The sequence below is a fragment of the Aegilops tauschii genome, chromosome 2, assembly GCF_002575655.3.
Source record: "Aegilops tauschii subsp. strangulata cultivar AL8/78 chromosome 2, Aet v6.0, whole genome shotgun sequence".
In the NCBI taxonomy this organism is placed as follows: Eukaryota; Viridiplantae; Streptophyta; class Magnoliopsida; order Poales; family Poaceae; genus Aegilops; species Aegilops tauschii.
Window position 1 is genome coordinate 64772573 of NC_053036.3, and position 22467 is coordinate 64795039.

Below are 22467 nucleotides of genomic sequence, written 5' to 3' on the forward strand. Positions count from 1 at the left end.
TGTTTCTGGGACCGCCAGCTCACCGGGCTCTTGCCGAGGAAGAAGATCACGCCCGTCGCGCTCTTCCTATCGTCTGTGTCCCTGTCGTGATCCGAATCACTATAGTCGGTTAGCTACAGTATTCCCTCGCCGCGCTCGTATGCACAGCTGTGATACAGTGTCCCCGCCACATACCGCAGGAGGTGCTTCACTGCAGCGTAGTGGTCGGAGGCGGGCTTCTCCATGAACCTACTCAAGTACCCGACTGCAAATGAGATGTCAGGCCTTGTGTGAACCAGATACCGCAGTCCTCCGATGATGCTGCGATACTTTGTCTTGTCCACCGGGGCGGCGGAGCTTTCCTTGCCCAGTTTGAGCCGAGCCTCCATCGGGGTGCTGCTGGGGTTGCAGTCCTCCATGCACGCGCGCTCCAGTAGCCACTTGGCGTAGGCCGCCTGCCCGAGCATGATCCGATCGCGCTCCTGGCTCACCTCAATCCCGAGGTAGTAGCTGAGCTTGCCTAGATCGCTCATGCGGACAACTTGCTCATATGCTGCTTGAAAGTGTCAATCTCCGTCGTGGCCGCTCCGGTGATGATGAGGTCGTCCACGTAGACCCCAACGATCAGAAGGGAGCTGCCGCACCACGCCGATACACAGCATGATCCGGGGGGCAGCGTTCGAAGTTCAGTGCGCAGAGGCTCTCGTCGAGCTACGCGTTCCAAGCCCTCGGCGCTTGACGAAGCCCGTATAGCGCCTTGTGGAGGTGCAGCACCTTGCCCTCCTGGTCGGCCACGGTGTACCCTGGCGGCTGCTATACATAGACCTCTTCGAGTAGGTCACCATTCAGAAACGCGGACTTGACGTCCATATGATGAACTTGCCACCCGTGGTGCGTGGCGAGCGCCACGAGTACGCGCACTGAGTCCATGAGTGCGACTGGCGCGAAGACCTCTTGAAAGTCGAAGCCCTCCCACTGGACGTAGCCTTTTGCCACCAGGCGCGCCTTGTGCTTCACAATGGCGCCCCAGGGGTCCTTCTTGAGCTTGTAGACCCACTTGAGTCCGATCGGGCAGTGACCAGCCGGGAGCTCGCTCAGCTCCCAGGTCCTGTTGTCCGTGATGCTCTGCATCTCTTCGCCCATACCTGCGCGCCATCCCTGCTCCCTCTCAGCTTCAATGAACGAGGCCGGCTCCTCGCCCACGAGCAGGTACAGGTCGCTATCGTTGTAGATCGCCTTCACCTCCTCTGTCGTGTCCCACACATTCTCGAGCGTGCAGTAGCGATGTGTCGCCTCTGCGCCGGCAGGCGCCTCGGATGCACTAGTGGGCGGTTGATACGTCTCCAACGTATCTATAATTTTTTATTGGTCCATGCTATTATATATTCTGTTTTGGATGTTTAATGGGCTTTATTATACACTTTTATATTATTTTTGGGACTACCCTACTAACCCAAGGCCCAGTGCAAATTGCTATTTTTTTGCCTATTTCAGTGTTTCGCAGAAAAGAAATATCAAACGGAATGAAACCTTCGGGAGAGTGATTTTTGGAACAAACGTGATCCAGAGGACTTGGAGTGGACGTCAAGAAAGAAGCGAGGAGGCCACGAGGCAGGGAGGTGCGCCTGCCCCCCTGGGCGCGCCCCCACCCTCGTGGGCCCCTTGCAGCTCCACCGACCTACTTCTTCCTCCTATATATACCCATATACCCCGAAAACATCGAGGAGCACCACGAAACCATATTTCCACCGCCACAACCTTCTGTACCCGTGAGGTCCCATCTTAGGGCCTTTTTCGGCGCTCCGCCGGAGGGGGAATCGATCACGGAGGGCTTCTACATCAACACCATAGCCTCTCCGATGATGTGTGAGTAGTTTACCTCAGACCTTCGGGTCTATAGTTATTAGCTAGATGGCTTCTTCTCTCTCTTTGGATCTCAATACAAAGTTCTCCTCGATCTTCTTGGAGATCTATTCGATGTAACTCTTTTTGCGGTGTGTTTGTCGAGATCCGATGAATTGCGGGGTTATGATCAAGAGTATCTATGAACAATATTTTAATCTCCTCTGAATTCTTTTATGTATGATTGGTTATCTTTGCAAGTCTCTTTGAATTATCAGTTTGGTTTGGCCTACTAGATTGATCTTTCTTGCAATGGGAGAAATGCTTAGCTTTAGGTTCAATCATGCGGTGCTCGATCCCAGTGACAGAAGGGGAAACGACACGTATTGTATTATTGCCATCGAGGATAAAAAGATGGGGTTTATATCATATTGCTTGAGTTTATCCCTCTACATCATGTCATCTTGCCTAATGCGTTACTCTGTTCTTATGAACTTAATACTCTAGATGCATGCTGGATAGCGGTCGATGCGTGGAGTAATAGTAGTAGATGCAGAATCGTTTCGGTCTACTTGTCGCGGACGTGATGCCTATATACATGATCATGCCTAGATATTCTCATAACTATGCACTTTTCTATCAATTGCTCGACAGTAATTTGTTCAGCCGTTGTAATACTTATGCTATCTTGAGAGAAGCCACTAGTGAAACCTATGGCCCCCCGGTCTATTTTCCATCATATTAATCTCCCGTCAACTAGCTATTTCTGTCGCCGTTTATTTTGCAATATTTATCATAAAAATACCAAAAATATTATCTTATCATCTCTACCAGATCTCACTTTTGCAAGTGGCCGTGAAGAGATTGACAACCCCTTTATCGCGTTGGTTGCAAGGTTCTTTATTGGTCAAACTGCTTAACAACATACGTTGTTCCCTTTGTCATCAGTATGTTACTTGCCCGAGATTCGATCGTCGGTATCATCATACCTAGTTCAATCTCGTTACCGGCAAGTCTCTTTACTCGTTACGTAATGCATCATCCCGCAACTAGATACCTCTGTTAATCACTATCTTATCTGGAAGATTAACTCCCACTTGATTCAAGCGATTGTAGTACTCAGACATTCTGAGCACATGCTCACTGGTTGAGCTATTCTCCTCCATCTTGTAGGCAAAATACTTGTCAGAGGTCTCATACCTCTCGACTCGGGCATGAGTCTGAAATACCAATTTCAACTCTTGGAACATCTCATATGCTTCGTGGCGTTCAAAACGTTTTTGAAGTCCCGGTTCTAAGCCGTAAAGCATGGTGCACTAAACTATCAAGTAGTCATCATACCGAGCTTTGTCAAGCGTTCATAAGATCTGCATCTATGCCTGCACTAGGTCTGTCACCTAGCGGTGCATCAAGGACACAATTCTTCTGTGCAGCAATGAGGATAATCCTCAGATCACGGACCAAGTCATCATCATTGCTACTATCATCTTTCAACTTATTTTTCTCTAGGAACATATCAAAAATAAACAGGGAGCTACATCGCGAGCTATTGATCTACAACATAATTTGCAAATACTATCAAGACTAAGTTTATGATAAATTAAAGTTCAATTAATCGTATTACTTAAGAACTCCCACTTAGATAGACATCCCTCGAGTCATGTAAATGATCCCGTGATCCAAATCAACTAAACCTTGTCCGATCATCACGTGAGATGGAGTAGTTTTCAATAGTGAACATCTGTATGTTGATCATATCTACTATATGATTCACATTCGACCTGTCGGTCTCAGTGTTCCGAGGCCATATCTGCATATGCTAGGCTCGTCAAGTTTAACCTGAGTATCTTGCACGTGCAAAACTGGCTTGCACCCGTTGTATGTGAACGTAGAGCTTATCACACCCGATCATCACGTGGTGTCTCGGCACGATGAACTGTAGCAACGGTGCATACTCAGGGAGAACACTTATACCTTGAAATTTAGTGAGGGATCATCTCATAATGCTACCGCCGTACTAAGCAAAATAAGATGCATAAAGGATAAACATCACATGCAATCAAAATATGTGACATGATATGGCCATCATCATCTTGTGCCTTTGATCTCCATCTCCAAAGCACTGTCATGATCTCCAGCGTAGCATCGTTGTCATCTGGCCAACTATTGCTTCTACGACTAGGACTATCACTTAGTGATAAAGTAAACAATTAAATGGCGATTGCATTTCATACAATAAAGCGACGACCATAAGGCTCCTGCCAGTTGCCGATAACGGTTAAAAAACATGATCATGTCATACAACAATTTATATCTCATAACGTCTTGACCATATCACATCACAACATGCCCTGCAAAAACAAGCTAGACATCCTCTACTTTGTTGTTGCAAGTTATACGTGGCTGCTACGGGCTTCTAGCAAGAACCGTTCTTACCTACGCATCAAAACCACAACGATTTTTCGTCAAGTGTGATGTTTTAACCTTCAACAAGGACCGGCCGTAGTCAAACTCGATTCAACTAAAGTTGGAGAAACTGACATCCGCTGGCCACCTGTGTGCGAAGCACGTCGGTAGAACCAATCTCATGAACGCGGTCATGTAATGTCGGTTCGGGCCGCTTCATCCAACAATACCGCCGAATCAAAGTAAGACGTTGGTGGTAAGCAGTATGACTATTATCGCCCACAACTCTTTGTGTTCTACTCATGCATATAACATCTACGCATAAACCTGGCTCGGATGCCACTGTTGGGAAACGTAGTATTTCAAAAAAATTCCTACAATCACGCAAGATCTATCTACGAGAAGCATAGCAATGAGCGGGGAGAGTGTGTCCACATACCCTCGTAGACCGAAAGCGGAAGCGTTTAGTAACGCGGTTGATGTAGTCGAACGTCTTCGCGATCCAACCGATCCAAGTACCGAACGCACGGCACCTCCGCGATCTGCACACGTTGAGCTCGGTGACGTCCCTCGAACTCTTGATCCAGTTGAGGCCGAGGGAGAGTTTCCTCAGCACGACAGCGTTGTGACGGTGATGATGAAGTTACCAGCGCAGGGCTTCGCCTAAGCACTCCGACGATATGTCCGAGGTGTGTTTCTGTGGAGGGGGCACCGCACACGGCTAAAATATAAACTTGTGTGTCTTTGGGGTGTCCCCCTCCCCACGTATATAAAGGAGGGAGGGGGAGGCATGCCGGCCGGCCCTCCTAGGGTGCGCTAGGAGAGGGGAATCCTACTAGGAGTCCAAGTCCTAGTAGGTTTCCACCTAAGGGAGAGGGGGAGAAGGAAGGAAGAGGGGGAAGGGAAGGAAAGGGGGGCGCCGCCCCCTTCCCCTAGTCCAATTTGGACCCAAGGGGGGGCACGGCCAGACCCTCCTGGCCCTTCCTCTCTTCCCACTAAGGCCCATAGAGGCCCATTAGTTCCCCCCGGGGGTTCCGATAACCCTCCCGCACTCCGATATTTATCTGGTAACCCCCGGCACTCATCCGGTGTCCGAATAACACCGTCCAATATATGAATCTTTATGTCTCGACCATTTCAAGACTCCTCGTCATGTCCGTGATCTCATTTGGGACTCCGAACAAACTTCGGTCATCAAATCACATAACTCATAATACAAATAGTCATCGAACGTTAAGCGTGCGGACCCTACGGGTTCGAGAACTATGTAGACATGACCGAGACACATCTCCGGTCAATAACCAATAGCGGAACCTGGATGCTCATATTGGCTCCTACATATTCTTCGAAAATCTTTATCGATCAAACTGCATAACAACATACGTCGTTCCCTTTGTCATCGGTATGTTACTTGCCCGAGATTCGATCGTCGGTATCACCATACCTAGTTCAATCTCCTTACCGGCAAGTCTCTTTACTCGTTACGTAATGCATCATCCCGCAACTAACTTATTAGTCACATTGCTTGCGGGGCTTATAGTGATGTGCAATACCGAGAGGGCCCAGAGATACCTCTCCGATACATGGAGTGACAAATCCTAATCTTGATCTATGCCAACCCAACAAACACCTACGGAGACACCTGTAGAGCATCTTTATAATCACCCAGTTACGTTCTGACGTTTGATAGCACACAAGGTGTTCTCCGGTATTTGGGAGTCGCATAATCTCATAGTTAGAGGAATATGTATAAGTCATGAAGAAAGCAATAGCAATAAAACTTAACAATCATAATGCTAAGCTAACGGATGGGTCTTGTCCATCACATCATTCTCCTAACGATGTGATCCCGTTCATCAAATGACAACACATGTCTATGGCTAGGAAACTTAACCATCTTTGATTAACGAGCTAGTCTAGTAGAGGCTTACTAGGGACACGGTGTATTGTCTATGTATCCACACATGTATCAAGTTTCCGGTTAATACAATTATAGCATGGATAATAAACATTTATCATGATATAAGGAAATATAAATAACAACTTCATTATTGCCTCTAGGGCATATTTCCTTCACTGTGATGGGACGCCATTGGCCTTGAGCAGGCACCGCGCCATGCCGACGATCGTCTGGTTGTGCCGCTCCACCACCCCATTCTGTTGCGGCATGTAGGGGCGGTGAGCGATCGGTGCACCCCCAATTCTGCAAAGAACTCATCGAGGCTCGAGGAGTTGAACTCACCCCCGTGATCGGTGCGTGCTTCCTCTTGAGCACTGCGTTGGTTTTCCCTTGAAGAGGAAAGGCTGATGCAGCAAAGTAGCATAAGTGTTTCCCTCGGTTTTTGAGAACCAAGGTATCAATCCAGTCGGAGACCACGCGCGAGTCCCTCGTACCTACACAAACAAATAAGAACCTTGCAACCAACGCGATAAAGGGGTTGTCAATCCCTTCACGCCCACTTGCAAAAGTGAGATTTGATAGAGATGATAAGATAATATTTTTGGTATTTTTATGATAAAGATTAAAAGTAAAGATTGCAAAATAAAAGTAGATCGGAAAGTTATATGATATAGAATAGACCCGGGGGGCATAGGTTTCACTAGTTGTCGGTGGGAAACGACACCTATGGGATCACTGGAATCCCTTCTACGGTTGGCGGGCGCGGGGTCGTGAGAAGAGCAGGTCTAACAAGAAGCACACGGATCGTTCGGGCCGCGAGGATGCCTAATACCCTAGTCATGCTTTGGTGGATGTATTGAGTGTTCTTGTGTTCCTGAGCTAGCTACGGGGTGTAACTTGCCCAAAAGAGCTGAATCCCTCTCCAGTATGCCATGGGCCTCCTTTTATAGTCAAAAGGGGCTGCCACAGTGGCACACAGGAGGTGGAATGGTCTACAGTGCTGTGAGCTTATCGCCCGTATTACAGGACAAGACGCATTTAATGCATCGCTTAGGTGTCCCTTATATTTATCGGGGACGGGAACGAAGCCCGTCCCGTCCATCGCAGCCCCGCCTCGCTTCGACATGCGCCCAGGCCAGCGATGCGTGTGGCGCCATGTAGGCAGGCAGGCAGCTGAGGTGGTGCGGTGGTAGGGTCTTCACGAAGATCTGCATGCCACCACGCAGGTGCTTGCTGAGTTGGCTTGGAAGCCGCCCGTCGCCACGCAGGTGCCTGCCTAGCTGGTTGAGCTAGCAGCTGCTTGGGGATGGCGGTGGAGCCTTGGCTGGTGCAGGCCTGACAGTGGCCCTGCTGGCGCCCTCGGCAAGGGCCTTGCCAGGGGCCCGGCAAGGGTATTGCCGTGGCGTCGCAGTTGTCCCCGGCAAGGCGCTTGCCGGGGGTCTTGTGGATCTCCTCGGCTAGGATCCCCGCCGAGGGTCGCCGTCTTCTGGTCCCCATCTGATCTTGTATGCTTATGATCTTGACAAAGATCTGCATGCCACCGCAGAGGTGCCTCCCGAGCCTTGGTTCCAACGTAGTCGTTGGTGGCGTTTGGAACTCTTGGGCTCGAGGGTGGCTCCCTCTGCTGGTACTGGGCAAGTTGCCCCGGTAAGGCTCTTGCCGGGGCCGCGGAGACCGCCCCGGCAAGGGCCTTGCCGGGGGAGTCCACCTTTCCCTCTTGCTCTTTGGTGTCTCTGGTCTTGGCGTCGCCCTAACCGCCTTGGGCTCTGGCTTCTCTCCGGTTTCCCTCCTCTGCTTTGTTAAGTGTGGCCGCGGGCGCGGCTCTGACTGCCCGTGCACAAGTAAAGGGGCGAAAGGAGAGCCCCTACTTTTGTACACTGAGAGAGCCCCCGGGGCTGGGCCACACATAAGCGCGACGCGTTGTGGGGCCAGGCCCAGAACGGTGCGCAGGCAGGTGGGGCGGATTTTTACCGCAGTAACTGTTTCGTCCGCTACGCTTCCCCACGACGCGCGTTGAACGCGTGACGTGGAGGATCGTGCGTGACGTGGGGGTCATGCGTGGGGCGCTTCCCGCACGCATGCGTCACATCGCAGTTAATGGGAAAAGAGGTGGCCCGCGTCTTCCCCGAAAAAAGGAATAACCGCGGGGCGCGCTGCTCATTTACCCCTGCGCCTTCTCCCATCTCGGAACCGCCGTCCCCTTGTCCTTCCTTCCCAAGCTTCCGCCTTTGCTCGCCACCGATGTGTCTTGGCTGTCTTCTGTCCCTCGCTCCCCGCAGCCGCCATGGCACCCAAGACCAGCAGAGGCAAGGGGGTGGCCAAGGACGCCGGGGCGAGCGAGCCGCCGGAGAGCGAGTTGGCGGCGCGGCGGACGCAGTTCGCCTACTTCCCCTCGATGGTCGACGTGTTCGAGCTCCGGGACTGCTTCAAGCACCTGTGGGGGTGCAAGATGGGGGGGGAGATGACGGGGCATCCAGCCACGCGTGTCTTCCCCTCCAATTGCGCCGAGGCCGCCCCGACTCGGTACCCGTTCTTCGTTGATTATTTTTCTTGCGGCCTTTGCCCCCCTTTCTCCGACTTCTTCTGCGGCATCATGCACACCTACGGCTTCCACCTTCTGGATTTTACCCGAAATGCCGTGGCGTGCATGGCTCTTTTCGCGCACCTCTGCGAGGGCTTCGCCGGAGTGCATCCCAACACGGCACTCTTCTGCCACTACTTCTTCCCTCGCATCCAACCGGGGGCGCCATTTCCGGTTGTGTCGCCTGGATCCCAAGGACCCAGGAGAAAGAGACATACCCGGACGGCGCCCAGAAGGAGAGGTGGGAGGAGTGGCGGGGCCGGTGGTGCTGGATCAAGGAGGAGGATCCACCAGCGTTCTGCGAGGTTCATCAGGTGCCGCCGGTCCGCAGAAGCGACTGGAGCAATGTCGATGCCGACGACAAGAAGCTCACGGTCGCCACCACCAGGATTCTCCGTCTCACCGAGGCCAGGCTCACCCTTGAGATGATTGGGGCGAATTTCATCCGCCACCGAATCACTCCGCTGCACAACAAGGGGAGGCCGGCATGGCTCTTCACGAACGCCGCCGACATCATGAGGCTCCGCTCCGGCTTGGACCACAACTTCACGGTGATGGGGCACGCCCACTTCTGCCAGCGGCTCTTCCAGCTCGATGTGAACCGCCATGGCGAGGTCGAGCGGTCCGGCAAGGCTGCGAAGGCCGCCGCGAAGGCCGGCAAGGCCATCAAGGGGCCCCTGTTCAAGTTGCCGGCGGGGGTGGTCCCGCTGAGCAACAACTCGCGTCGAAGCGACATCATTGCCATGATGCTGAAGTTCAACGCGCACGGCCTCATCCCCAATTGGGCCGAGCCGCCGGAGGATCAGGTGCAGGTGTTTTTCGACACCTTGGAGGAGAAGTATGTCAGCGCCGAGCCACGACTTGTCCAGGACACCACCCAGGCGGAACTGGATTATATCGCCGCCAGGGCGATGGAGGCGAAGCTCGTCGAGGAGGCCGGCAGCACCGGTGGCGTGGATGACAAGGCCGCGGCAGAGGCGGAGGAGAAGGAGCTCGCCCAGTGGGCGGAGGCCGCTGGGGAGGCCAGCTGTGCCGGCACCGGGGCCCCTCTCGTCGAAGATGTGGTCGACGAGTCGTTGGAGGAGGAGGCCGAGGCTGTCGAGCCTCCGGTCGCGGGAAGAGGGCGAGTCCTACGGCGGGCCACCTTTGGCGAGCCGGTCCGGCCCGGCAGGGCCGTACAACCATGGCAAGCACAGGAGGGGTCCGTGCGCCAGACAAGGGCCGCGGCGGCGAAGAAGCTGGTGAAGGCCGCGGTGGCGAAGTAGAAAGCATCTGCCTCCACTTTATCCAAGCTCGTCCAGACTCCGCCCTCTTCCCCTCCTCCGGCAGACGTCGATGTGGGGGTTACCTCTTACTTCGGGTCCCTCAGCCCACGGAGGAAGAGGAAAGCAGCAGAGAAGGAGGTGGAGGACGAGTAAGTATCTTGTCCCTTTCTGTCATCTCCGGCTCCTCGGATCGTGCCACTTATCTTGATTCGTCTTCATCTTTGCAGGGATGCGGAGACACTGGCCCAGAGGGTGAAGAGGGCCAGGGCTTCGGCGAGCGGCCAGCCCCCGGCAGGGGTTTCCGGTACACCGCTGGTGGTGTTGAGCAGCTCGAACAGCAGCCCCCGGCACAGCCCCCCAGCGTAAGTTCACCACTCACCCCTCGTCGACGTGTGTTGGGGGCACAATCTCTTGGTGCTGACCTTGTCGTGGTTGCAGGAGGAGGACAGCAGCAGTAGGAGCCACAGAGGGCTACCCCCAACACGCCGCCCCGAGGGCCGTCCCCGACAAGGGCGCCAAGCACCTAGCCCATGCACACGGAGGAGGAGGAGAAGAACCCCGGCGTTGGTGGCTTCGCCTCGGCGCCAAATGTTGGCGGGGAGGGGACCTCTGCTTCCCAGCCTGGCACGGGTAAGTCACTTGCCTTCCGTCCCTGCTCTTTTTCTGTTCTTTCTGAATCTTGGTTTTGGCCTCGCCTCATCCCCTTCTCGCCATCCAGATCCCCTCTCGGCGGAGCCAGAGGACATAGACACCGTCATCAACGACGTCGCCAAGGCCGCCGAGGCGGAGGCCGAGAAGATCGCCGCCGAGAAGGCTGCCAAGGGCGCTGCCGAGGGCGCCGCCAAGGAGCCTGCCGGGGAGCCCGGCAGGGCTACTGCCAAGGAGGCCGACAAGGGGCCTGCCGGGGAGGCCGGCAAGTCCGCTGCCAAGGAGGAGGTGGTTGACGACCAACCTTCCTCCTCCGCTGCCTCTGGCTCAGGCAGGTACCTGAGGGTGAGTGACGACCTTTTCGTCCACCTTCCAGGGGCGTCGAGCTCCAGGGCGCCCGTCGAGGGAGAGGTGTTCGACGAGGAGGTGCTTGCCGCCGCCGAGCTCGAGGTTGTTGACGAGCCGAGCACCGGTGGCGACGGTTCTCAGGAGGAGCGGCTTCTCCAGGCCATGGGCGCCAATTTCTGGAAGCTCCAGGCGCTCCACCGCGCCCGCCTGGACAAGGCCAAGTCCAGGATGGCAACGGTGGACAAGGCGGAGGCGGACCTCAAGGTGCGCATCGCCGAGACGCAGACTTGGTTCCGCCAGGCTTGTGAGGAGCTGAAGGTCGCCCAGGGCGAGCTGGCCAAGCGTGAGGTGGAGCTCACCATGAAGCGGGCCGACATCGAGAAGGCCCAGGAGACGGCGGAGAACTTAGCCGCCGCAGCCGAGGCCGCTCGGACCCAGCACCAGGCCGCGCTGAACTCCCAGGAGGAGGACCTTGCCGCGCGTGAGGAGAAGCTTTCCGCAACACTCCGCGACAAGGATGAGGAGGTGGAGAAGCTCGTCGTGCAGCGGACCCAGGAGCTAGAGCAGAGGCACAAAGAGGCGCTCGATGCCCAGGCTCTGGTTCACGCCGGCAGGATGAAGGAGCTGAAGGTGGAGCGGGACGGGCTGAAGGACCAGACCCAGAAGCTGGCCAAGGAGAGGGACACGCTCAACGGTGCCCTGGCGGAGGCGCAGGGCGCAGTCCTCGGCAAGGCTGGGTAGCTCTCCAAGGCCAACGACTCCATCAAAGACCTGAAGCTGAAGCTGGAGGGCCTTGAGGAGATGCTCTCAGAGGCCAAGGCTTGGGAGGAGACCTTGGCCAAAGATCTGGAGAACGAGAAGCAGCTACGGAAGAACGAGACCGCCAACCACAAAGACTTTGTGGAGGGCGAGAATCACTGGATTGGCCGCCTTGAAGACGTCGCCGGCAGGATCACCACGCAGCTGGCCACCATGGGGATGCCAACTGTGAGGTACGCTCCGGATCACAGCACGACTCCCAACGCAAGCTGACCCTATTTTTTGAGGGTGTTCTTGGAGCCCTGGAGCATTTCCGCTCCACCGGGGCGACTTTCCTGGCCAATGAGGCCAGGACGCTTTGCCAGGTGCCATGACCAAGGTTCTCACCAAGATGGCATACTGGAATCCCAACCTCGACTTCGATGCTGCGCTGGAGAGCTTGCCGGAGGGCGTGGACCTCGCGCTGCTCGAGGAGCGTATCGAGCCCATCATCAGCGGCATCGATAGAATCCAGAGGGTAGAGGCCCAGCACCGGGACTAGGCACCCCGCTTCTTATCGTCGCTGCAGGTTCAGGACCAAGACAATTTCTATATTTAGTTAGAACCGCAACAAGAATTGATGTAATATGACTCTGCAGTACTTTTGAATTAGTGCATGTTATTTTCCTGTTCAATTCCTTTCTCTGTATGTCCACCCTACGTTAATTGGGTAGGCTTGCCGGCGCGTAATCCAGGGCGCGGCGCCTCGAGGATGGATCCTCGATAGCCTGCCGGGTGTGCTTGCTGCCGGGCGAACCACCTTACCGCCCCCAATGCGGCCGCTCGAACTGTCGAGCTTGACTCGAGTCAGAATCGAGAGCATTGTTAGTTGCGGAAGGCTACCCCGCCACTCTCGACGCGGCCGCTTGAGCTGTTGAGCAGACTCGAAAAAGAACAAGGGCGTTGCCGATCGCGGGAGGGCCCCCTTGCGTGCAGGTTTTCCATACAGAGAACGAGATCTCCGAGGGGAATAACCTTATATAAAGAGAAAATATTTAAAGTCCGGCATGAGTTAGCTTTCCTGTCGCCGAACTGGCGCCCTTCGTGCTTGTAGGCGGCGCCATCCTCTTGGCCGTCTTGTTCCTTAGAAACCATGGCCACGAGGAACTGCCAAGCTGGTTGCTAAACAAGATTCTCACAACTGCGTCCCCTACCTGGCGCGCCAAAGATGTCGGTGGGAAACGACACCTATGGGATCACTGGAATCCCTTCTACGGTTGGCGGGCGCGGGGTCGTGAGAAGAGCAGGTCTAACAAGAAGCACATGGATCGTTTACCCAGGTTCGGGCCGCGAGGATGCGTAATACCCTAGTCCTGCTTTGGTGGATGTATTGAGTGTTCTTGTGTTCTTGAGCTAGCTACGGGGTGTAACTTGCCCAAAAGAGCCGAATCCCTCTCTAGTCCTTTTATAGTCGAAAGGGGCTGCCACAGTGGCACACAGGAGGTGGAAAGGTCTACAGTGCTGCGAGCTTATCGCCCGTATTACAGGACAAGACGCATTTAATGCATCGCTTAGGTGTCCCTTATCTTTAACGGGGACGGGAACGAGGCCCGTCCCGTCCATTGCCACCCTGCCTCGCTTCGACACGCGCCCAGGCCAGCGATGTGTGTGGCGCCATGTAGGCAGGCAGGCAGCTAAGGTGGCGCGGTGGTAGGGTCTTCACGAAGATCTGCATGCCACCACGCAGGTGCTTGCTGAGTTGGCTTGGAAGCCGCCCGTCGCCACGCAGGTGCCTGCCCAGCTGGTTGAGCTAGCAGCTGCTTGGGGATGGCGGTGGAGCCTTGGCTGGTGCGGGCCTGGCAGTGCCCTGCTGGCGCCCTTGGCAAGGGCCTTGCCGGGGGCCCGGCAAGGGTATTGCCGTGGCGTCGCAGTTGTCCCCGGCAAGGCGCTTGCCGGGGGTCTTGTGGATCTCCTCGGCTAGGATCCCCGCCGAGGGTCGCCGTCTTCTGGTCCCCATCTGATCTTGTATGCTTATGATCTTGACAAAGATTTGCATGCCACCGCAGAGGTGCCTCCCGAGCCTCGGTTCCAACGTAGTCGTTGGCGGCGTTTGGAACTCTTGGGCTCGAGGGTGGCTCGCTCTGCTGGTACTAGGCAAGTTGCCCCGGCAAGGCTCTTGCCGGGGCCGCAGAGGCCACCCCGGCAAGGGCCTTGCCGGGGGAGTCCACCTCCCCCTCTTGCTCTTTGGTGTCTCTGGTCTTGGCGTCGCCCTGGCCGCCTTGGGCTCCGGCTTCTCTCCGGCTTCCCTCCTCTGCTTTGTTAAGTGTGGCCGCGGGCGCGGCTCTGACTGCCCGTGCAGAAGTAAAGGGGTCGAAAGGAGAGCCCCTACTTTTGTACACCGACACTAGTGGCTTCTCTCAAGATAGCATAAGTATTACGGTGGGTGAACAAATTACTGTCGAGCAATTGATAGAATTGAGCATAGTTATGAGAATATCTAGGCATGATCATGTATATAGGCATCACGTCCGCGACAAGTAGACCGAAATGATTCTGCATCTACTACTATTACTCCACACATCGACCACTATACAGCATGCATCTAGAGTATTAAGTTCATAAGAACAGCCTAACGCATTAGGCAAGATGACATGATGTAGAGGGATAAACTCAAGCAATATGATATAAACCCCATCTTTTTATCCTCGATGGCAACAATACAATACGTGTCATTTCCCCTTCTGTCACTGGGATCGAGCACCGCATGATTGAACCCAAAGCTAAGCACTTCTCCCATTGCAAGAAAGATCAATCTAGTAGGCCAAACCAAACTGATAATTCGAAGAGACTTGCAAAGATATCAAATCATACATAAAAGAATTCAGAGGAGATTCAAATATCGTTCATAGATAATCTTGATCATAAACCCATAATTCATCGGATCTCGACAAACACACCGCACAAAGAGTTACATCGAATAGATCTCCAAGAAGATCGAGGAGAACTTTGTATTGAGATCCAAAGAGAGAGAAGAAGCCATCTAGCTAATAACTATGGACCCGAAGGTCTGAGGTAAACTACTCACACATCATCGGAGAGGCTATGGTGTTTATGTAGAAGCCCTCCGTGATCAATGCCCCCTCTGGCGGAGCGCTGGAAAAGGCCCCAAGATGGGATCTCACGGGTACAGAAGGTTGCGGCGGTGGAAATAGGGTTTCCTCGTGCTCCTGGATGTTTTTGGGGTATAAGAGTATATATAGGCGAAGGAAGTCGGTCAGGAGAGCCACGAGGGGCACACGAGGGTGGGGGCGTGACCAGGGGGCAGGCGCGCCTCCCTGCCTCGTGGCCTCCTCGGTTGTTTCTTAGCGTCCACTCCAAGTCCTCTGGATCACGTTTGTTCCAAAAATCACGCTCCCGAAGGTTTCATTCCGTTTGGATTCCGTTTGGTATTCCTTTTCTGCGAAACACTAAAATAGGCAAAAAAAATGCAATTTGCACTGGGCCTTGGGTTAATAGGTTAGTCCCAAAAATAATATAAAAGTGTATAATAAAGCCCATTAAACATCCAAAACAGAATATATAATAGCATGGAACAATAAAAAATTATAGATATGTTGGAGACGTATCAAGCATCCCCAAGCTTAAATCCTGCTCATCCTCGAGTAGGTGAATGATAAAAACAGAATTTTTGATGTGGAATGCTTCCTAGCATATTCTTCAATGTAATTTTCTTTATTCTGGCATGAATGTTCAGATTCGAAAAATTCAAGATAAAAGTTTAATATTGACATAAAAATAATAATACTTCAAGCATACTAACTAAGCAATTATGTCTTCTCAAAATAACATGGCCAAAGAAAGTTCATCCCTACAAAATCATATAGTTTGGTCATGCTCCATTTTCGTCACACAAGAATGCTCTCATCATGCACAACCCCGATGACAAGCCAAGCAATTGTTTCATACTTTAGTAATCTCAAACTTTTTCAACTTTCATGCAATATATGAGCATGAGCCATGGATATAGAACTATGGGTGGAATAGAGTATTATGATGGGGGTTATGTGGAGAAGACAAAAAAGGAGAAAGTCTCACATTGACGCGGCTAATCAATGGGCTAGGGAGATGCCCATCAATTGATGTCAATGCAAGGAGTAGGGATTGCCATGCAACGGATGCACTAGAGCTATAAATGTATGAAAGATCAACAAAAGAAACTAAGTGGGTGTGCATCCAACATACTTGCTCACGAAGACCTAGGGCATTTGAGGAAGCCCATTGTTGGAATATACAAGCCAAGTTCTATAATGAAAAATTCCCACTAGTATATGAAAGTGACAAAACAAGAGACTCTCTATCATAAAGATCATGGTGCTACTTTGAAGCACAAGTGTGGAAAAAGGATAGTAGCATTGTCCCTTTTTTTGGTTTTTTTTCTTTTTTTTGGGCGATTATTTTTTTGGCCTTTCTCCCTTTTTTTTATTTGGGACAATGCTCTATTAATGATGATCATCACACTTCTATTTATTTACAACTCGATACTAGAACAAAGTATGACTCTAAATGAATGCCTCCGGCGGTGTACCGGGATGGGCAATGAATCAAGAGTGCCATGTATGAAATAATATGCATGGTGGCTTTGCCACAAATACGATGTCAACTACATGATCATGCAAGGCAATATGACAATGATGAAGCGTGTCATAATAAACGGAACGGTGGAAAGTTGCATGACAGTATATCTCGGAATGGCTATGGAAATGTCATAATAGGCAGGTATGGTGGCTGTTTTGAGAAAGATATAAGGAGGTTTATGTGTGATAGAGCGTATCGTATCACGGGGTTTGGATGCACCGGCGAAGTTTGCACCAACTCTCAAGGTGAGAAAGGGCAATGCACGGTACCGAAAAGGCTAGCAATGATGGAAGGGTGAGAGTGCGTATAATCCATGGACTCAACATTAGTCATAAAGAACTCACATACTTATTGCAAAAATCTACAAGTCATCAAAAACCAAGCACTACGCGCATGCTCCTAGGGGGATAGATTGGTAGGAAAAGACCATCGCTCATCCCCGACCGCCACTCATAAGGATGACAATCTAAGAACACCTCATGTTTCAAATTTGTTACACAACGGTTACCATACGTGCATGCTACGGGACTAGCAAACTTCAACACAAGTATTTCCCAAATTCACAACTACTCAACTAGCACAACTTTAATATCACTACCTCCATATCTCAGAACAATCATCAAGTATCAAACTTCTCTTGGCATTCAATGCACTTTACATGAAAGCTTTTATTATACTAATCTTGGATGCCTATCATATTAGGACTAATTTTATATCCAAAGCAAATTACCATGCTGTTCTAAGGAACTCTCAAAATAATATAAGTGAAGCATGAGAGATCAATAATTTCTATAAAATAAAACCACCACCGTGCTCTAAAAGATATAAGTGAAGCACTAGAACAAAACTATCTAGCTCAAAAGATATAAGTGAAGCACATAGAGTATTCTAATAAATTCCGAATCATTTGTGTCTCTCCCAAAAGGTGTGTACAGCAAGTATGATTGTGTTAAACTAAAAAGCAAAGACTCAAATCATACAAGACTCTCCAAGCAAAACACATATCATGTGGTGAATAAAAATATAGCATCAAGTACGAAGACGAAAGAGGGGATGCCTTCCGGGGCATCCCCAAGCTTAGGCTTTTGGTTGTCCTTGGATTTTACCTTGGGGTGCCTTGGGCATCCCCAAGCTTAGGCTCTTGCCACTCCTTGTTCCATAATCCATCAAATCTTTACCCAAAAACTTGAAAACTTCACAACACAAAACTCAACAGAAAATCTCATGAGCTCCGTTAGCGAAATAAAACAAACCACCACTTCAAGGTACTGTAATGAACTCATTCTTTATTTATATTGGTGTTAAACCTACTTTATTCAAACTGCTCTATGGTTCATAACCTCCCTTACTAGCCATAGAGTCATCAAAATAAGCAAACAACACACGGAATACAGAATCTGTCAAAAACAGAATAGTCTGTAGTAATCTGTATCTAACGCAAACTTGTGTAACTCAGAAAAATCTACCAAAATAGGACGACCTACATAATTTGTTTATTGATCTACTGCAATTGGAATCAGTATTTTATCACGTTCTGGTGATTTTTAACAATTGTTTTCGTGAACAGAAAGTTTCTGACTTTTTCAGCAAGATCAAATAACTATCATCCAAGAAGATCCTATAGGTTTTACTTGGAACAAATACTAATTAAAACATAAAACCACATATAACCAGAGGCTAGATCTAATATTTATTGCTAAACAGGAACAAAAAGCAAGGAACAAAAAACATTGGGTTGCCTCCCAACAAGCGCTATCGTTTAACGCCCCTAGCTAGGCATAAAGGCAAGGATAGATCTAGGTATTATCATCTTTGGTATGCAATCCATAAGTGGCTCTCATAATAGATTCATAAGGTAATTTAATTTTCTTTCTAGGAAAGTGTTCCATGTCTTTCCTTAACGGAAATTGGAATCTAATATTCCCTTCCTTCATATCAATAATTGCACCAATCGTTGTAAGGAAATGTTTACCAAGAATAATAGGACATGAAGGATTGCAATCTATATCAAGAACAATGAAATCTACGGGCACATAATTCCTATTTGCAACAATAAAAACATCATTAATTCTTCCCATAGGTTTCTTAATGGTGGAATCCGCAAGATGCAAGTTTAAGGAACAATCATCAAATTCACGGAAACCTAACACATCACACAAAGTTTTTGGAATCGTGGAAACACTAGCACCCAAATCACACAAAGCATAGCATTCATGATCTTTGATTTTGATTTTAATAGTAGGTTCCCACTCATCATAAAGTTTTCTAGGGATAGAAACTTCTAATTCAAGCTTTTCTTCATAAGATTGTGTTAAAGCATCAACGATATGTTTGGTAAAAGCTTTATTTTGACTATAAGCATGAGGAGAATTTAGCACGGATTGCAACAAAGAAATACAATCTATTAAAGAAAATTATCATAATTAAATTCCTTGAAATCCAAAATATTGGGTTCATTGCTATCTAAAGTTTTGACCTCTTCAATCCCACTTTTACCAATTTCTGCATCAAGATCTAAAAACTCCGAATCATTGGGGCGCCTTTTAAATAAAGTTGACTCATCTCCAGTCCCATCATTATCAAGATTCATATTGGAAAACAAAGATTTAATAGGAGACACATCTATCACTTTTATATCTTCATCCTTATTATCATTTAAATCTTCCGGTTTGGCGGCCATCTTATTAACTAAGGTGGCCTGCTTATCCGCAATTTCAGCTATCAATTTTTCAAGATGAGCAAACTGAGATTTCAAATCATAAAATTCCTTAGACATATCATCAAGCTCTTTATTCATGTACTCCATAAAGCTTTTTTGTTCTTTAAGCTCGTTTCTAAAGAAATTATTATGCTCAAATTGCAAGGTCATAAAGCTTCTAACGTTGCTTTCAATTTCTTCCAACCTTCTAAGGTTAGGATCAACGCTTTTAGGCAAGGCCATCATGGCAAACAGGCACACAAGAAGCAAGCGAAAAAGAGGCGAACGGAAAGAGAGAGCGAATAAAACGGCAAAGGTGAAGTGGGGGAGAGGAAAACACGAGGCAAATGGCAAATAATGTAATGCGAGGGATAAGAGTTTGTGATGGGTACTTGGTATGTCTTGACTTGTGCGTAGACTCCCCGGCAACGGCGCCAGAAATCCTTCTTGCTTCCTCTTGAGCACTGCGTTGGTTTTCCCTTGAAGAGGAAAGGGTGATGCAGCAAAGTAGCTTAAGTATTTCCCTCGGTATTTGAGAACCAAGGTATCAATCCAGTAAGAGACCACGCGCGAGTCCCTCGTACCTACACAAACAAATAAGAACCTTGCAACCAACGCGATAAAGGGGTTGTCAATCCCTTCACGGCCACTTGCAAAAGTGAGATCTGATAGAGATGATAAGATAATATTTTTGGTATTTTTATGATAAAGATTAAAAGTAAAGATTGCAAAATAAAAGTAGATCGAAACTTATATGATAGAGAATAGACCCGGGGGCCATAGGTTTCACTAGTGGCTTCTCTCAAGATAGCATAAGTATTACGGTGGGTGAACAAATTACTGTCGAGCAATTGATAGAACTGAGCATAGTTATGAGAATATCTAGGCATGATCATGTATATAGGCATCACGTCCGCGACAAGTAGACCGAAACGATTCTGGATCTACTACTATTACTCCACACATCGACCGCTATCCAGCATGCATCTAGAGTATTAAGTTCATAAGAACAGAGTAACGCATTAGGCAAGATGACATGATGTAGAGGGATAAACTCAAGCAATATGATATAAACCCCTTCTTTTTATCCTCGATGGCAACAATACAATACGTGTCATTTCCCCTTCTGTCATTGGGATCGAGCACCGCATGATTGAACCCAAAGCTAAGCACTTCGCCCATTGCAAGAAAGATCAATCTAGTAGGCCAAACCAAACTGATAATTCGAAGAGACTTGCAAAGATATCAAATCATACATAAAAGAATTCAGAGGAGATTCAAATATTGTTCATAGATAATCTTGATCATAAACCCACAATTCATCGGATCTCGACAAACACACCGCAAAAAGAGTTACATCGAATAGATCTCCAAGAAGATCGAGGAGAACTTTGTATTGAGATCCAAAGAGAGAGAAGAAGCCATCTAGCTAATAACTATGGACCCGAAGGTCTGAGGTAAACTACTCACACATCATCAGAGAGGCTATGGTGTTTATGTAGAAGCCCTCCGTGATCAATGCCCCCTCCGGCGGAGCGCCGGAAAAGGCCCCAAGATGGGATCTCAAGGGTACAGAAGGTTGCGGCGGTGGAAATAGGGTTTCCTCGTGCTCCTGAATGTTTTTGGGGTATAAGAGTATATATAGGCGAAGGAAGTCGGTCAGGAGAGCCATGAGGGGCCCACGAGGGTGGGGGGCGTGCCTCCCTGCCTCGTGGCCTCCTCGGTTGTTTCTTGACGTCCACTCCAAGTCCTCTGGATCACGTTTGTTGCAAAAATCACGCTCCCGAAGGTTTCATTACGTTTGGATTTCGTTTGGTATTTATTTTCTGTGAAACACTGAAATAGGCAAAAAAAACAGCAATTTACACTGGGCCTTGGGTTAATAAGTTAGTCCCAAAAATAATATAAAAGTGTATAATAAAGCCCATTAAACATCCAAAACAAAATATATAATAGCATGGAACAATCAAAGAATATAGATACGTTGGAGACGTATCAGTGCGCGGGGTCTTCAGGTGACGACCAGACTCACGTTCTGCCGCCGCCTGGCACTGCCGGAGCGCCATCTCTGCCTCGTCCTTGGTCGTGAGCAGGCACAGCCACATGAACTGGAGCTTGTCATTGACGAGCAGGAGGAAATAATGTTTCCCTCCCGGCATGCCTGGTGTGATCAGCCCACACAGATCCGCGTGCACGAGCCCGAGTACGTCCTCGGCGCGTTTCAGGGCCTGACGAGGGAAAGGATCTCGCCGGTGCTTGCCGGCAAGGCACGCCTCGCAGAGTCGATCCACCGGATCGACGAGCGGCAGGCCGTGAACCATGTCCTCGCACGCGAGCGACCGGAGCGCCTGGAAGCCGATGTGGCCGTACCGTGCGTGCAACAGCCACGCATCTTCGCCTCCGTGTACGGCGAGGCAAACCGGGCGTGCCACACTCAGGCTCAACACGTACAGGCACCCATGGTTGCACTGCACGAGCGCGAGCAAGCGCCCTCCCGGGTCTCGCAGCTGGAGAACGCCATGGCTGATGTGTGTCTCGTAGGCGCTCTCGTCCAGCTGGCCCAAGCTGACAATATTGCTGCACAGACGGGGAATGAAGTATACCTCAGAGAGTACCAAGTGCTCACCATTCAGACACTGGAACATGATCATTCCTCTCCCTTCGATCTGCATCACGGATCCGTCGCCCAGCCTGACGGAACCGTGTACGCCGATGTCCAGCTCGGAGAAGATCTCCCGCCGCCCACACATGTGGTTGCTGGCGCCGGAGTCCAGGAACCAGGAGGAGTCGCACCCTCCACCGTCCGAGGCGGGCATGCCTGGGAGCGCTCCTCGTTCAGTATCATGTGCTCCACGGCCGCCACCGTGGTTGCGGCGAGCGTGCTTAGGCTAGCCAGGAAGAGCGTGGTCTCCTCGGTCCCGCCTTCAGCAAGGTTCACCTGCTCCTTGCGCTCGCGCCGGGGCTCGGTGCAGTCCCGCAAGAAGTTCCCCGACTTGTTGAAGATGTAGCATTTGACTTTGCTCATGTCATGGGCGGCGCCGGATCCGCCAGAGGCACCAGAGCCGCCAGCGTTCTGAGGTGGGAGGGCGTCGTTCCTCAGCCCCTGATTCTTTCCGCGGCGGTTGTTCTGCCCGTCGCCGTTCCCGCCGCTGCCGGAGCCTTGGCCGCTCTCACGCGCCTGCTTGCGCGCCTCCCACTGCTGCTCAGTGAGATACAGCTGCCCGCTGGTTTGGCTCGGCACGGGTGCAGCGCAGCGCTCCTCGGCGGTCCTCGGTCGCCTGATTAGCTCCTCAATCGAGATCGTACTCAGGTCGAGGAGGGTTTCAATCGCCACTGCGATCTGCGAGTAACGAGGGGGAACAACACGCAAGAGCTTCTGCACGACGCGTACCTCCTCGACGTTGTCGCCGAGCGTGCGCAGCTGGTT

At 50.7% G+C, this 22467-nt stretch overlaps 1 protein-coding gene across 1 annotated transcript; it reads right to left on the minus strand.

The window, feature by feature from the left end:
• Window positions 1–792: 792 nt before the first annotated feature.
• Window positions 793–21712, minus strand: LOC141040742 (uncharacterized). Its single transcript, XM_073506858.1, has 2 exons — window positions 21073–21712; window positions 793–1331 (listed from the first exon to the last, which is right to left on the minus strand). Exons 1-2 carry the CDS (start codon window positions 21710–21712, stop codon window positions 793–795), a joined length of 1179 nt encoding a protein of 392 aa, XP_073362959.1.
• Window positions 21713–22467: the final 755 nt, after the last annotated feature.